This window comes from Carassius carassius, chromosome 42, assembly GCF_963082965.1.
Source record: "Carassius carassius chromosome 42, fCarCar2.1, whole genome shotgun sequence".
Lineage (NCBI taxonomy): Eukaryota > Metazoa > Chordata > Actinopteri > Cypriniformes > Cyprinidae > Carassius > Carassius carassius.
The window spans coordinates 13,861,965-13,878,834 of NC_081796.1; the positions used below are offsets into that span (position 1 = coordinate 13,861,965).

Below are 16,870 nucleotides of genomic sequence, written 5' to 3' on the forward strand. Positions count from 1 at the left end.
GCTTTTCTCAGTGCCGTCAAATAAAAATTCCTGCCTCAAACACATCGGCCAAGCAGACAAACTTATCGGCATTGGTGATATATCGGTCGAATAATAGAATTGAATAGAATTCAGTTTTCACATGACGTCACACCCTTACAGGAGCACCCACATGGAGGGCAAAACAAGGCTTTCACGCTCAAGCAGATCCGTTCCCTCAAAAGAAAAGTTTTTTTCCGCTTGCAAATTCCACCATGTAAATAGCGAATCTGTCATGGCGAGTCTCGGTGCTGCCAGGAGTTGTAGGTGGGAGGGGGTGAATGAACAGCGCTCTCTTCCACCCTTAATACCCATGGCTGAAGTGCCATTGAGCAAGGCACTGAACCCCCAGTTGCTCAACGGGAGCTGGATCTATATCTGCCCACTGCTCCTGGTGTGTGTGCACTGTGTGTTCACTTCTCACTGCTGTGAGTGTGCACTTGGATGTGTTAAATGCAGAGCACCAATTCCGAGTATGGGCTACCATAGTTGGCAAATGTTGCGACTTTCCCTTTTCACAAATAATTTCATTATTGAAAAATGAAAGTGAAAATGATGCTGACATGCAGAGGTCAAACAATAATGACAGAGGTCAGAAAACCTAAAGGTACAGCAGCAAAACAGCCTGATAAACAAAGGGTGAGAGAGAGCCTGGAAAAAACCTAAATCAACTTTATTAGCCAGGGGAAAATCATTCATGTCTTTCTGTCCTGTACCTTCAGCAAAGCTCCACTGAGCTAGGTTTTTGTGGAGAGAAGGTATTTGTTGCCTGGAATGTAAATGAGGTGTGTGGTTATAATCTGGTGGCTTTTATCATGGGTATTTAAGTCTTATTTTCAGGGTGTGTGTGTGTGTGTGTGTGTGTGTGTGTGTGTGTGTGTGTGGGCAAGGTAAACTTTCTTCTATAACTTACCTGGCTGATGGAAGTTTGGAGATAGTTCATGAGCCACAGCTCTGGCTAAGTCTGATTCCTGACATGCTGCAAGTGCGGCCTGGTCTGCTGCTTCACTCTTAGTCCTTGCGTGGGACGTCCTGTACACACACGACAGGGAAAGTGATATCAAACATGATCATTTAAATAAATTTAAAGAAGTGTTATGCTGTGAAAGCGCTTGTGCTATGTATATTTTAAATTCTGAAATATAAATAGATATAAATGTAAATACATTCTAATTAAGGTCATGAAATTCTTTGTTAAATGCTTTACTGAATGCTTGTGCTTGAGTTATTGAAACGATGATGCATTAACGTATGTATTGATGTGGCCTGCCTTTAGCTGTGTATATGGAGGAGGAGGAGGAGGAGGAGGAGGGGAGAGGGGATCTGTATGTATGTGCACATGTGTGCTCGATGCATGTGTGTATATGGAGGGTGGAGGAGATGCCTAAATCGTACTATAGGGTGTGCTGATCCCCTGTTTTTGTCAAATCCAAATCCTGCTTTTACAAATGGATGGGGACAGAGCATTTAATCCGGTCAGGGGGCACATCCCTCTTACTCAGCAGAAAACATGCATGGCGAGAAAACTAAGACCCGTATTCAAATAAAAATATATTGCTCTTTTGGAAAAATGTATTATACATATTATGTACAGATGTAGTGTCACTTCCCAGTCCTACTGCTGTTAAGAAAACATAAGCTTGCAAGATGGGGCTTTCAGAATCTAATTTCTGAAAGAATGTAAGATCTGCCTTTTAATATTATATATAGATAAATATTATATTTACATAAATAGTATAATATTTATCTGTACTTTATTTTCATTTTAATTGAAGTATTTTATCAAATCTTTGTTACAAAAACCAACATTGCTTTTATTTAAATATTTTTTAACATACAAATAATATAAAGGGGGGGGGGGGGGGGGGGTCCCACTTCTAGACTATGTATCCCTGCCTCTGCTTCATTATTTTTTATCACTGCTGGAAAACAAAACTAATTTAAAATACTAAAATATTATTACATTAAACTAGTAAAATATAATTTGCTCACAATATTTACACAATATGGTATTTATAAAATTCCATACATATACCATATTTTATTATTTTTATAATATATATTTAGATTTCATATTTTTAAATTTCAATAAAAATTAACTTGATATTAAAATAATATATTATATAATATAATATAATATATGAATCCATAAAATAAATCATATTTTCTATCTGTATACTGTATGCTTTGGACATTATTGCTGTGCACAGCATGTGACGTTGATATTTGAAATTCTGGTGAAAACACGTAAGATTACTAAGGTCTTTTTCTCAAGAGCAAAAGCAAAAGTCTCCAAATGTCTCAAGGAGAAATAATCATGAACACAGGGAATTATCATGAAATTTTACTTTTTATGTGCTAGTTTACATCACAAAAAAAGAAGAGGAAGGTTTATGGTGTGTTGGGAATGGATCATGATAAGCTTGGCCTCTGGGTGACTTTAATGAAGCCTGCATCATACTGAAACACAAGCTTGTGGACAGGAATCAAGAGGTGACCTGCTTCTCAAATCCCTTCAAAACCCCTGACGCGCTGCAACACACACTGTTTACATCTTCTCACAGAACAGCCAGATTGAGTCTGTATGCATTAGGCGTCAGGGATTTTTCCTGTCAGTTAAGTGTTATTACTATAACCATTATGCAACCTAGCATAAAAAGCACAAGATAAACACTCAGATTAGTCCAACTTGGTGCTTCAGCTACCTCCAAATACGAGTCAAATCAAGATGCACCAGAAGAATGTGATGTCTGAAAGGAATCTTAAAGTGCTTTGCATAGAAATTAAAGCTTTTAGTTCACTATAAAGTATCAATCAGTTCCTTCCTGTGACTATGACGGATCGAGATGTTTACGGCTCCATTAAACCCTTCTTAGACAAAGTGGACATCTGTTTTAATCATTAACCATATTTAAATGCAAGAGGCCAGATGCTTTGGGAAAGTCTGGCTGCCAGTTTAAAAATAGCCCATCATTAAGGGACAAAGAAGTACTTTCTGCCCAGCTTCGGATTCTGACACATACGGGCCTCAATTTCTGATAGTCACATAATCACGATCATTGTAGAATCCTCATGCAAAAGCGTGCAAAGGAAGTGATGAAGTGTGAGGAAGTTCTAGACGCATCTATTTGGGGTACAAGACAGACTGTGGGGTTGTGAAGGCCAGTCAGTGAGTCCCTGGTATAACCTTACAGCCCACTATGACTCAATAAACAGAGCCATTAAACCTTTTTTTTTTTACTCTTAAGAATAACATTTTAACGGTGCCTGAAATACTGTATATTTACAAAAGTATGGACTCAAGTTTTTTAATTTTAAAAGGAATTAATAATATCATTCAGCAAGAATGTTTTAAATTGATCAAAAGTGACAATAAAGATATTTATAAGGTAGCAAGTACTCTGTACTCTGTGTGTGCACTTGGATGGGATGAATGCAGAGCACAAATTCCAAGTTTTGGACACCATATTTGGCCATGTCATGTCACTTTCATTTTAAAATGTATTTAAATAGAAGACAGTTAATTGAAATTGTGATGATATATCATGATATTATTGTTTTTGCTGTAGTTTTTATCTCAATCACAGTTAAATATTTCACAGTATTACTGTATTTTTTAGGGATGCACGATCATGATTTTTCATGGCCGATTCCGATACCGATTTTCTTACACAAGCAAATTGGCCGATTCCGATTTCCGTTTTTTTTTTTTTTTTAAGCAACAAATAAGAAAGAAGGAAAGTATGCATAAACAATGATGTTTATTTGGTATTTAATAGGCCAAAATGGCTTTTGGCTATTGAAAACAATAACCTAACAATAAAGTAGCCTAGATTTAATACAAACATAGATGGTACAGACATCAGCATTTAGCTTTTGTTTTTGAATTGGGTTGAAACTACATAGAACTGGCCTTAAATGAAAAGATTAACTGTAACCATGTGAAATTAAAGGCAATAACTGTATAGTTCTACAATCCAAACAACATACATTCAATAAGATGTTTCTTAATCAGCATGCAGTATTTGTTTTAGTTTTTAAATTTGGTTTTAAATAAAAAAAAAGTTTTACTAGTGAGAATAAAAAAGAGGGCTATGTTATATAAACAAATTATTACAAAATGTTAAAATCAAATAATGTTGGTGCGAATAAAACAAAGATGAAAAGTGTTTAATTCATCCAATTATAAAATAAATTAAAATAGGGTAATGATTCACATCTATATTTTTGTACTTGAGCCAATGTAAAATAAATAACTTATTGTCTCAAGTAAAAAGAATATAGATGTGAATCATTACCCTAAAAATGTTTTAATTGGATGAACAAAACACTTTTTTCAGTGTGCTACAGCAGGTGATTTTAAATCAAATTAAGTCGATGTATTTTTAAGGTAAAATTAAATTAATCATCCTATACAGAACTGATGTTTACTTCTGGCTTTTCAAACGTGTATGCAAGTTTTACTTAAAAAAAATAAAATAAAATAATAATTCAGTTTTGGCGCAGTTTAGTCCGTTTCGTTTCTCATCCAACACGCGAGAAGTTGAGCTGAACATCGCTTCACTCTCTCCCCTTGTGGAGGGACAGGTATAGTATGCTCGAGCAGGAAAGGGACTCTTATTTGTGCGCCAGTACAACAACGGCTGATCACTTCCTGCCAGTGTTGCCAGACGTACGATAATTATCGTATTTGTACGATAATTTTTACCTCTGTACGATGTACGATCAATAATGAAAAAAATCCCGTAATGTACGATAATTTTAGAATTTTGTGAAAATTGTAATGATAGTAGTTGCAGTCATAGGGCTTCTTTACTCATACAAGAAATTGGCTCATTACAGACACTATAAATGCGTTCATGTGCACCTGAGGGTGTGTTAAGAATGTAGGAGAGTGCCCTGCTTTAAAGCCAATGAGAACTAGTTGCGGTCCATGAACATCAACATCTGGCAACACGCAGGATTCCGATGACAGCGGCTCAGATGTGGAGTTAACTGCACCACGCAGCAACAGCTAAATTCTTTCTTCACTGGACGCGACAAAGCAAGGGTTAAAAATCATTTTAATATGTTTTAATATGCGCCGCGACGCAGACAGTCACTGCAAATAATGGTATGTATTTTTTCTCACTGCTTCTGTCCAACAATACGCCTTGTTATCTATTCTGGTAATTTGCAGGTCATGTCAAAATGTTCTTGGTTTAGAATAGATAAATAACACTTTTGACTCGTGTACGATAATTTTCTTCCAAATACGATAATTTTGAACTTCTGGTACGATACTTGGACATTTCCAATCTGGCAACACTGCTTCCTGCTATCTGTGCCTCGGACGTGTATCTCTGCATTTCCAGAGCTGATGGGCTGTCCGTGTCCTGCGCACATATTTCGAAATACTTCCACACAAATGGCATAGCGAATGATTACAATGTAGTCTGTGCACGCGGGTGCACTTCCGGAAAAATCAGCCGAAAAAAAGACCAAAAACCGGCCGACTGCCGATCGCATATTTTAAGCAAAAACCGGCCGGTTCCGATTTATGACCGTCAACCGGTGCATCCCTAGTATTTTTACTGTATTTTGTTTGTTTCAAAATAAATAAATGAATCAAATAAATGCAGCATCAATGACCAAACTTAACGTTTGAATGTAGTTTATAATGGAGTACAAAAGTCTCACACTGCTAGTAAAACTGCTTCTATTTCACATTTATTGAAGAATTTAATAAAATTTTCCACATCAGCATAAATTAACTGAATTATTTTGGGTATTTGGTGTACATTTAAGAATCTTAATGCTTCTTTGTTTTACATTTTATAAAAAACTAAAACTTAGGTTTATCATTTTTATATTACTTTTATCAGTTTTTTTATATTACCATTTATATCATATTAATTGTATTATTTGCTCATTTAAATCCCAGATTTTCTGTGTTGTCTCAAAGGTTTATAATGTATATACAACAACATATGAAGCATTATAAAATATGAATGAGAGACTAACAACTAAAAATCTATCTCTATATCTACTCCACCTCATCAAAATGCATTAGTTTCTGTGTGTACCTAGTTCAAGACCTCTGGGTATTTAAAACCCTGGTATGCATCTCTGCACCCCTCTAATTTTGATGGTGCACTTGAATTTCACCCCCTCTCTGTGACCTCCTTTCAGGCCAGGGCCGAGACAAATGAGCGTCTACATGCCTGTGGGATCGGCTGGTCCCCCTTCAGGCCATTGGCCTACATCGAGAATATATCTGGGATCAGTTTTGCAAGTTTTCATATAATTCTTAAGATTAGGATTCTGGTAGCACAGGCTGCCTCCAGATCACAGCAAAAGGTCCATTTGAACCCGGAGCTATTTGTGGAATATGTGCCCGCCTCTCTCTCCCTCTCTCTCTTAGTGACCTTCTCCTTCCCACATTTCCTCAGTTATACAGGAGATATTTGCATTTTATAAAACAAGCCAAAATCTGCCCTCTAAGATGTTTACGTAGTACAGAGACATAAATCAAACTCTGGGTCTCAGAGATGAATCATAACAAAAACTTGAGTATTGTGCATTTGAATAGCTAATAAAGAGAAGGTTTTGGTTACATCACTTTGAATAACAAATGCTTTAGTCTATGTAAAGGGCTGATGGAGCATTGGATAAACAGTACATAAAAGGGATAGTTCACAAATATAAAAATCATTGAAATACTTATTCATCCTCTTCAAGTCACTTCAAATAATCAGTCCGTTTAAAGGTATCGTTTAGCATGCTTTAAATTGTATACAATTATAACAATGCTTTTACATGCATGCAATGTCTAATGCCGGACTGCCAGCAGGTGGGAATGTGGAATTACGCTGACATAATTAATGGCTTGCTAAAATAAACAACAAAGCATAATCATTTATCCAAGCTGTGTTGATCTGCAAATGAGTTGAGGAACAAAATGGTATGTTGAACATAAGCCCAGCAACGTACATAAAACAATGATGACAAAAATACAGCCAGCCATTGTAATCATGAAGATGATAATGCTGTGGTATTCAGTTATCTTACTGATTCTAGGTCAAATAACAAAATGTGAGGATATTCAAGCTAGAAAAAGATCTAAAGCAGCACAAAAACAGACCCTAATATTTCTCTAGTATAAAATGAGAGAAGACTTTAGGGATGTGATGAAGGCATTGGCATCGAGCAATACAAACACGAAGCTGTGCTTTATACTTGAAAAAAGCAGATAGTTGGCACAACCAAAGAAGAGACACACTCTTGACATCACTGCATTGATCCACTCGAAGGTTTTTTAATATAGATCATCTTTCAACATTTGCAAAGAAATCTACACTAGGTTTACAATAATAATTTATGCAGAGAAACGTTCTTGGTGTAGGCATACTTTAGTGAGCAAAAAAAACAAAAAAAAAAACAAGTGTGATTCACATATTCTATCTCATCCAAATTGTCACTCAAATTCTGATACAGGGGCGGAATAAATTTGCACATTTCAGAATTTCTGACACAGCTGAAATAAGAAAAGACACCTGGTTTTCAGTTGCAGGCAAGTTCATACTCAGGATACTGAGCTGTTTAATGCGTAGATATACCAAAAAGTCTAAAGAGGCAACATCTGTTCAGCAATGTTCCCTCTAATTTCGGCCACTTCAGCAAAAAACAAAAAAAACAAAAAACTAATCATTATACCAGACCTGTACTGCACACACAAAAAATGTGTTACTTTTAACTATAATGTACTATTTATATTTGATTTGACCCTTGATGTAAATAAATAATGCACATTTTAGCTTACCTGAGAAAACTTTTTAAGGTGCTTTTAGCAATAAATTCTATTTAAAAAATAAAAAACAATCATTTAAAAAATCAGAACAGTTCAATTCTTTGAAATAAAATAATATAAAAACAAAAAATTAAGCAGATATTAATTAATTGAAATTTTGCCCATTTTGAGGTCAATTATTTATTAGGTATATAATATAACATAGAAAAAAACTGAAGCATTTAAACTGATAGAAAGATTATAATAGAATATAATAGAATAGGAAACCAACTGAAGCATTTAAACTGAGATCTGTATGCTAAATATTTTCAACAAAAAAAGGAAAATTTTTATATAGTTATCGAAGTAAAGTTTAGAGTAGAGTTTGCACACTACTACACTTGTGTGACTGTAAATGTCTTGCAACCGTTCTGCGCCAATCATCCACTATTTCCACCACTTAATCAAACCATTCTTCTTTCAAACATGATGACGTTTTATTTCACATCATTGCATTTGCTCTCGTGTTAAGCTATTTGATCTGCAGCCATTAAAGTATTCGATTTCTAATAACGTTTCATTTGACGCACATCATTCTCTTTCTATGACACCAGATCTATATCAGTTTGCCCGAGCATTGCAATTATTTCGCATTTACTAGAATTCAATCAAATGGCTTTCCCAACTTGGTTTTTTGTGTCTGTCCTGTGCGCGGCATTCTTCTTCTGAGTTGCGATGTAAGAAGTGCGCAGCTTAGAGGGAACACTGCACTTCAGCATCCATTACTAAAACATAGACAGATGCTTGGCAGTGAGAATAGTCAAAATCAGCTTTGATTAAATAGAAAATACCCAGTGCATGGGCATTTCTGCCTGGATTAGATTTTTAATCTCTTTTTGACATACTTAGAGTGGCAGTCATTGACAATTTCAAGTATTCCAGATATCACCTGCTCACAATCATCATGGATACTTGTGCTTGTCTGAGTATTAATGTGACATCAAAGCCCAAAAAAGCCACATAAGACGAATATTACTTGAGATTTTACTCGAAGCAAACCTCAACTGATATTCTACGTGTTAATATGAGAAAGTGGGAGTAGCTTATTGTTTTTTTGACATCTGTAGAATCTTTAGAACATGTAGTTTTCTTTGAAAATAATGCCCAGAACAAAATATTCACATATTCACAAAATCAAAGAAGCTACACTGTAAAAATGATTGCTTTCGTGCGTATAGGCTGCTGTCCTGAGTGGTCTAGAGGCATTTCAGCACATCACTTCACAAATACATCCACTAAAGTGAGCATTATTTGATCTCCTTAAAAAGCCCTTAAAGTCACTTGATGAATAGTTAATAGTCTTTAGCTTCGTCATAACCATAATGCATGAGCTATGTTTGAAAAAGCATAACACCAGTCTGTGCTTTTGCTACATCTGCAGTAGATGGTATGTATATAATTTGCACAGTACACACATTTCCTTTATGGACAGAATAACGCAGAAGAGCTTTTATATTATGCCAAAAAAGAGCTGACTGGGTGGAATAGTGTATTGTATAATGCAATGTGCTTGACTTGATCTTCCATTTACATGTGATGAACCGGAAGTAATGTCAACGGCAAAATGAATATCTTTTCTTCATCTTGATTCACTTACTCAGGCTGCCACATGTTAAAGGGATACTCCACCCCAAAATAAACATTTTGTCATTAATCACTTACCCCCATGTCGTTCCAAACCCGTAAAAGCTTTGTTCGTCTTCGGAACTTTTCATATTTTTCTGGACTTTGACGGTGTAACTTACTTGGCAGTCTATGGGACAATCTCAAGCCTCCAGGTTTTCATCCAAAATATCTTAAATTGTGTTCTGAATATGAACAAAGCTTTTATTGCTTTGGAACAACATGGGGATAAGTGATTAATGACAACATTTTCATTTTGAGGTGGAGTATCCCTTTAAGATATTTGCATCAAAACATTAATCACTTATTCATTGTGCAGTTTATATTGTGCAGCAAGTATTCTATTTTGAATATGATTTTCCATTTTCTGCTCATTACTTACATTACTTGTGACTGTTAAAAAGTTCCTTCTATTTAGTATAAATGTAATCTGGTCATACTACATTTGTCATTGTTATGTAACCAAAAGCATCAGTTGAGTTGCTTCACCGCTATTCACAAATTCTCTACTATGGCTTCAAGGTATAGTAAAATGTACATGGAGTGCTTTTTAAAAAGTTTTTTTTACTGGTCTTGAAAAAGACAGTTGCTAAATGGCTCAATGAGACTACAGAGATCGTCAGGGACATTAAACTTCATCATGCCGAAAGGAAAACTTTCAGGGATTTTTTATTTATTTTATTTTTAAATAAAGACTCAAAGAGTTTTCTGAGGCTCAATGGTCATGCTGATGAAGTCATGTGACCATGATGTCATTTGTTTATAGCCTACATTTATCTTTTAACTTCCAGCGACTGTATTTGTTCATTTGTGAAGATTATCCTGATGAACAAAATGTATAAGAATCATAAACCTTTATTTGTCAAAGAATTTATTTTTTTGCAATAATCCAAAAACCAAAGTCCCATTGGGTTTCTGTTAAGGGAGGCAGGGTGATGCTAATTTCTGGTTTTGCTTAAAATATATATATGCCATCACTGCAGCGCTCCACTGGAATTTTTTAAATTTATTTTAATTTCATGGAATCTTTAAGGTTGAGAACGTATCAGTGAATATCAAAGAAGTCCACGTGTTCATCCGTTAGCGAACCCTATTTATATCTGCCATGTTTTAGCAAGATCTTGAAACCTCTGCATCCGTTCAGTGAGATCTGCATCCCGTTTTTTATCTTGTGATCATTACACAATGGTCACACAGCCATCTAATTTTCGCTCTTTATTAAATTAATGAGATAAATAAATATACAGGAAGTAGAAGCAAACCATCTGCCTCCCTCACAGTAACACTTCTACTGCAGAAAAAAGCAGTGCATGGCTGACAGGATGACTGGATGCAATCGCCATGGCAACCCTACAGCACTCAGGCAGGTACTTCTACACATCATCTGGCCCTGTGTTAACAAATAGCAAGAGCTTTACAAACCAAGCGGAATAAGGACTTACGGAATACGGCTATGGCACGCATACAGGATCAAATACTGGAGAATACAAACATGCTTCTTCCAGCAGGGTGGGATGTATTACACATCGTAAATTCAAGCGAAAGCTTTGGGAGCTTAAACACACACAATCATGAAAAACCACAATCACTTGACGTCTCTTGTACAGCATTCGCGGCACCCTGTTAGAGGAAAGGTCACATCACCTGGCAACAGACTGCATTGAGCTCCAGCTGCAATTTTAATTAGGGCAAAACTGTTTTCTGCCCTCTGCTTCCTCTCCTTCCATTCACGAGCGTGCAGTCGAAAGAAGCAGGTGAAGTGGGCACGTCTCCCACTTCACTGTTTTTATTCACATGCAAACAAATCCATTTGGCCAAAACGGACAACTCCAACAGCAGCCCAAAGTACTGATTTTCAGTTCTGCCATCACAGGAATAAATTACATTGTAAACTATATACATACTTTTTTTTATCATTTTTTTTTTTTTAAAGAAGAGGAAAAAACCCCCCCGCTCATTTTGAGGACATTTAAATATTTCTACCGCCTTGCAAGGAGTAAGATACTGATTGTTTTGCAGTATGGCACTATAACAATTCTTATATCCATACTGGATCATATAGAGTTCCATAAGCTCTCTGATGAGAGCGAAAGATTTAAAATCTTCTGAATTAAATATAAGCTTAGGAAATGGTGGTGGCACTGAGCAAAGGCCTGAGATATAGCACTGGGAATTAAAGAGAGATACATTGTGATTAGTAAACAGCCAGATATTGTGAGGCTCATGGATACTAACAAAAACAAAGGTCTTTGACATGGGGTTGTCCAGTCCCTAATATTTACTGTAAACAGAAATCTTTCAGTTATTAATACCATGTGATGGTTCGAAAGGGTAGGGTTAGGCCGCATGACAATTTTTTTACATGACAGTGATGAACTCATCTTGGCTTTAAACACAATTGCTAATATCAATCACTACAGCTGTGGATCATTAGATATTAACATAAATTATGCAAGTGCTTTAATAATCACATTTCACTTCCATTTTTAAAAATGTGCCTAAATTAAATTAGAACTGTCATTCTACTTTTCCTGTAATGGACTTTGCGACTGTACAAACTAATTATGGCAGCATTTTGAGTGAAACTGAGATGGGATTGCGCATGCTTTCCATTTTCACCACAGCTTTAATTTATGTGTCCTCATTCCAGAACACATTGATTAAAAATACGATGGCTGCGTCTATCATTCTTTTTATGTGTTGCTCATATTAAGCTCTAGTCAGAAGACTTGTCTGGAGTTCAGCATCAGCATCAGCATATTTAATTTTAGTGATTGCGCTGTGCTGGAGGGTACGGTGGCTCTCACGTGGGCCTGCGTTGAGCTGGATGTGGAAAGGCTCTTCACTCATATCCTGTCAACATGAAGTAATCCCTTCACAGCATTTTGAGAGGGATTGGGTAGCTCAGGTAATGAACGGCTTCTTGAACCAATCAGTGTTTGTTCTTTCCGGTAAGTGGATTTTTCACACACAGTAAAACTGCTTTCAGAGATGGTTATGTGCCTTCTCCAAAAGCACATCCTAACATTAAAGTCCACATTATATTATATATAATTGTTGGAACATTGGCTCATGCAAACTTTGAGTCTTGTTTATTTCTTAGACTTGTTTGGAAAGATTGACCAACATATATATTTATATATTAGGGATGCACCGAATGGATTTTTTGGGGGTGCGATACCAATACCGATTCTAACAATCACTTATTGGCCCATTCCGATACCGATATTTGTCACTTCCTCTCTTATTCAAAATTTTGGCATCAAAACAGATAGTATTTTGATCATGTTTTAAACAGGGCTTGAAAACGAAAAAAAAAATTCAATCGGTTCACTCTGAGCAGAATCGATATTTTAATGTTTCTGTTCTGCGTTCCTCTGATATTATTACCGTTCCGAAACCGGTTCAGGTGGAAGAAAAACCCGTTAATAATGTTATTTAAAAAATATATATATTATTTGCCTATAATTTGCCTAATGATAATAATAATAATAATAATAATAATACAATAATAATAAAGTATAGTGTTTTCTTTACTCAAAAAGAAAAAAAATAGAAATCTCTCTCTATATATATATATATATATATATATATATATATATATATAAACAAACATACTTTTTTTAGAGAGAAAAAAAGATTATTTCATTCAGAAATAGACACACACATACACACACATATATATATATACATACGCGTAGCGTATATTAACCATGCAGGAAACATTGATAATTGATAATTTACTGAAAATAAATAAATGACTTTTTAAACCGTTTAACTCAGAGGTGCCCAATGCTGCTCCTGGCGATCGACTGTCCTGCAAAGTTTAGCTCTAATCCTAATCAAACACACCTGAAGCAACTAATTAAGGTCTTCAAGCTCACTTAAAAATTAAAGGCAGGTGTGTTTGATTAGGGTTGGAGCCAAACTTTGCAGGACAGTCGATCGCCAGGAGCAGGGTTGGGCACCCCTGGTTTAACTGATTATTAATCGGTCAAAATTAGCTGATACAGTTTGCTGCATTCATGCACTCAGAAACCGGTGACTGTGAACGAATCAGCAGAGCTTGTACAAGCTTTTGTCATCGTTAAATCTTTCTCAGACGTTTCGAAATGTCAAAATTGGGTTGCGCATCTATCTGTGCATGATGATGTCCAATGCCCCCGGCGAACGGAGCTTCTCAAAGTTGGGAATAATCAGAAGAGAGCCGCGGTCCTCAGTTGGGCAGGAAAGGCTAAGCACGTGAAGCTTGAGTGTCTAATGCACATGCACCAACGCAGAGAAAAAAATAGGCCTTTTTTGCGCTGCGTCATCAGGCCTAATTTGGTCTTAATCCGGCCCTGAAGGCGGTGCATTGCCATTGCGACTTACCTATGATGAGTTCACAGCTGAACGGACATTTCACTCGTTGGCTTCAGCACATTTGCATATGCCGTACTGCTGGAATTCGTTATTGGTTGACAGCAAATTTTAAATATTAAATGGAATGATAAAATAATGTTATTAACTGGTTAATGGCCATTTCAATTTTTCGATTCTGTTCGGAACTATAAAATTTGATTTCGTTTCTGTTTCTGTTCCTGTCAAAATTTTGTTCGTTTCCGGTTTTCATTCCTTGAACCGGTTCCGAGCCCTGGCTTTAAATCAGCAAAGTTAAAAAACCCTGCATTAATTTATACTAGTAGTTTTATTGCTGCATCTTCAAATAATTTCTAATGAACATGGATTGGATCCATTTAACATTCAGCAGGCCTACATGAATACAACAGAATAAAGATAAATATTAAATAAACACTGCTTTTTAGGTAGGTTTAACAGTTTTCAGGTACAGAATGAAGTAAACTAATGTAAAATAACACTTCACTGTATAAATTAAATGCATATTAGCGTATTTTTCAGACTATAAGTCGCACCTGAGTATAAGTCGCATCAGTCCAAAAATACGTCATGATGAGGAAAAAAACATATATAAGTTGCACTGGACTTTAAGTCGCATTTATTTAGAACCAAGTACCAAGAGAAAACATTACCGTCTCCAGCCGCGAGAGGGCGTTCTATGTCTTCAGTAGAGCTGAAACATCGAATCGATTTAATCGATAAAAATCGATTATTAAAATAGTTGTCAACTAATTTAGTCATCGATTCGTTGCTAAATAACTTTTATTTGCCGTAAGCGGCTCATTTCGTGCATATTTCAAATCTGCGGTGACCAAAGTGTGGCAGTAATGAGCCACCGGAGGTTTTACTCAGCCAGTACAGCAGGAGAAGTAGCGAATAGCCAATAGCTGGCCTCGTTTTATGTCACGTGCTTCCCGAACAGCGTCTCTGCAGCATTTAGCGGGATGTGGGAGACTGGGAGTACTTTACTTTGAGCCTTCAAAAAAGAAGAGTAACCTGTAAACTCTGCACTACTGAACTGTTTAAGGGGACGTTCATATATCGCGTCTTTTGCGCGCTCAAGTTCGTTATTTCCAACACCGCACCGCATCCAGTTAAAAACATCTCAACTTTTCAGAATGCTGCAAGCCAGAGATGGGACCAAGTCACACATGTGCAAGTCTCAAGTAAGTCTCAAGTCTTAACCTTCAAGTCTCAAGTAAGTCCCAAGTATTTTTTTCTTGGGCAAGTCAAGTCAAGTCAAGTCACAAGTTATGTCAAGTCAAGTCAAGTCAAGTCCTGTAGTAAGTCAAGTCAAGTCCAAGTCAAGTCACCTTATTATTGTAATTTTACCTGCAAAATCTGATCTTAATAAAGTTAAAAGACAAGATATAAGTAACTGTCAGTAAATTAAAATAATTTGGATTTGCATTGTAAATACTCATGTTCAGTAAACATGGAATCAAACAAAATTGTAACTTCATAAAATTATTTATTTTTCACTTCTGCCAACAGTGTTTGAAATGTTTTACATTTTCAACATTGAATCCATAAAACAAATAACAGCTAAACATCCAACAGACTCCTCTCTCTCTTTCTCTCTGTAACACGACTGACATGACATACAGCCAAGTATGGTGACCCATACTCAGAATTTGTGCTCTGCATTTAACCCATCCAAAGTGCACACACACAGAGCAGTGAACACACACACACACACTGTGAGCACACACCCGGAGCAGTGGGCAGCCATTTATGCTGTGGCGCCCGGGGAGCAGTTGGGGGTTCGATGCCTTGCTCAAGGGCTCCTCAGTCGTGGTATTGAGGGAGAGAGCACTGTACATGCACTCCCCCCACCCACAATTCCTGCCAGCCCGAGACTCGAACTCACAACCCTTCGATTGCAAGTCTGACTCTCTAACCATTAGGCCACAACTTCCCCTCAAACACAGTTTACATACAACATTAAACTTTCTTACATTTCTCCTCTCTCTCTCTCTCTCTCTCTCTCTCAAGTTCAAGTTGCTTTATTGGCATGACATTTGAGTTACAGTATTGCCAAAGCATTTAGATCCAGAATAAAATATAAAATATGATTACAATAAAATACAATTCAATCAAAATAGCATCAGCAGATAATATTTCTAATATTAATAATAGTAATTATATACAATTAAGAATATAAAATAAAACAGTTGAATACAATAAATTATCCCTTTCGTATGGTGTGTATGGTGTATAAATATTTAGCAGCTATTGTGACTGCCGTCTCATTCTCTCCAAGTATATAGAGTAGTTTCTCTGAGTCATTTAGAGACAAGAATGAACGATTCAAAGCTTCAAACTGTGGGAAGAATGTTTCTCTTGTAGTGCTGTATTTGGGACAGACAAGAAGGAAGTGTTTCTCATCCTCTGTTTGATTCAGCTCACAGTGTTTGCACAGTCTCGCTTCTCTCGGTAGCCAGGATCTTTTATGTCTACCAATCTCTATTTCCAAATCATGATCACTGAGTCGATATTTTGAAAGGATTTGTCTTTCTTTTAATGGCTTTAGTGACAAGTAATTTGCCAGTTTTGTGGTTCTGTTTGGGGCCGAATAACACTGGAGTTTGGTTTGGAGCTCAAATTCATTTTTTCATTTTTCATCTTAATTATACTTCAGATTTTTGTCAATTAGTTTCTGAATGTTGGGGTTGTGATTGGAGTCAGACTCAGTTTGGGTTTCCTTCATCAGGTAAAGCACGAGTGTGTTTCTCTCTCTCTCTCTCACACACACACACACACACACACACACACACACACACACACACACACACACACACACACACACACACACACACATCTCTCTCTCAGAGTATATCCGTAAGTCATTACCTCTATTACAAGGTATTGCACTTGCAAAACATAAGATTCGAGAGTCTTGTCTGCAAGCCGAGCACGATGTGGCCTATCCCACCATTTATGCGCCACCGGTATGCGCGCTCATAATGGAAGCAACGCGGTCGCGATGCACACGCGGTGCGA

At 36.5% G+C, this 16,870-nt stretch overlaps 1 protein-coding gene across 1 annotated transcript in view; it reads right to left on the minus strand.

Moving 5' to 3' along the window:
- Positions 1–16,870, minus strand: part of LOC132123795 (junctophilin-1-like) — a 47,370-nt gene that overhangs the window by 15,706 nt on the left and 14,794 nt on the right. The window contains exon 3 of the mRNA XM_059534442.1: positions 932–1,050. Within this exon, the coding sequence (XP_059390425.1) occupies positions 932–1,050 (119 nt within the window). The remainder of the gene's footprint in view (positions 1–931; positions 1,051–16,870) is intronic.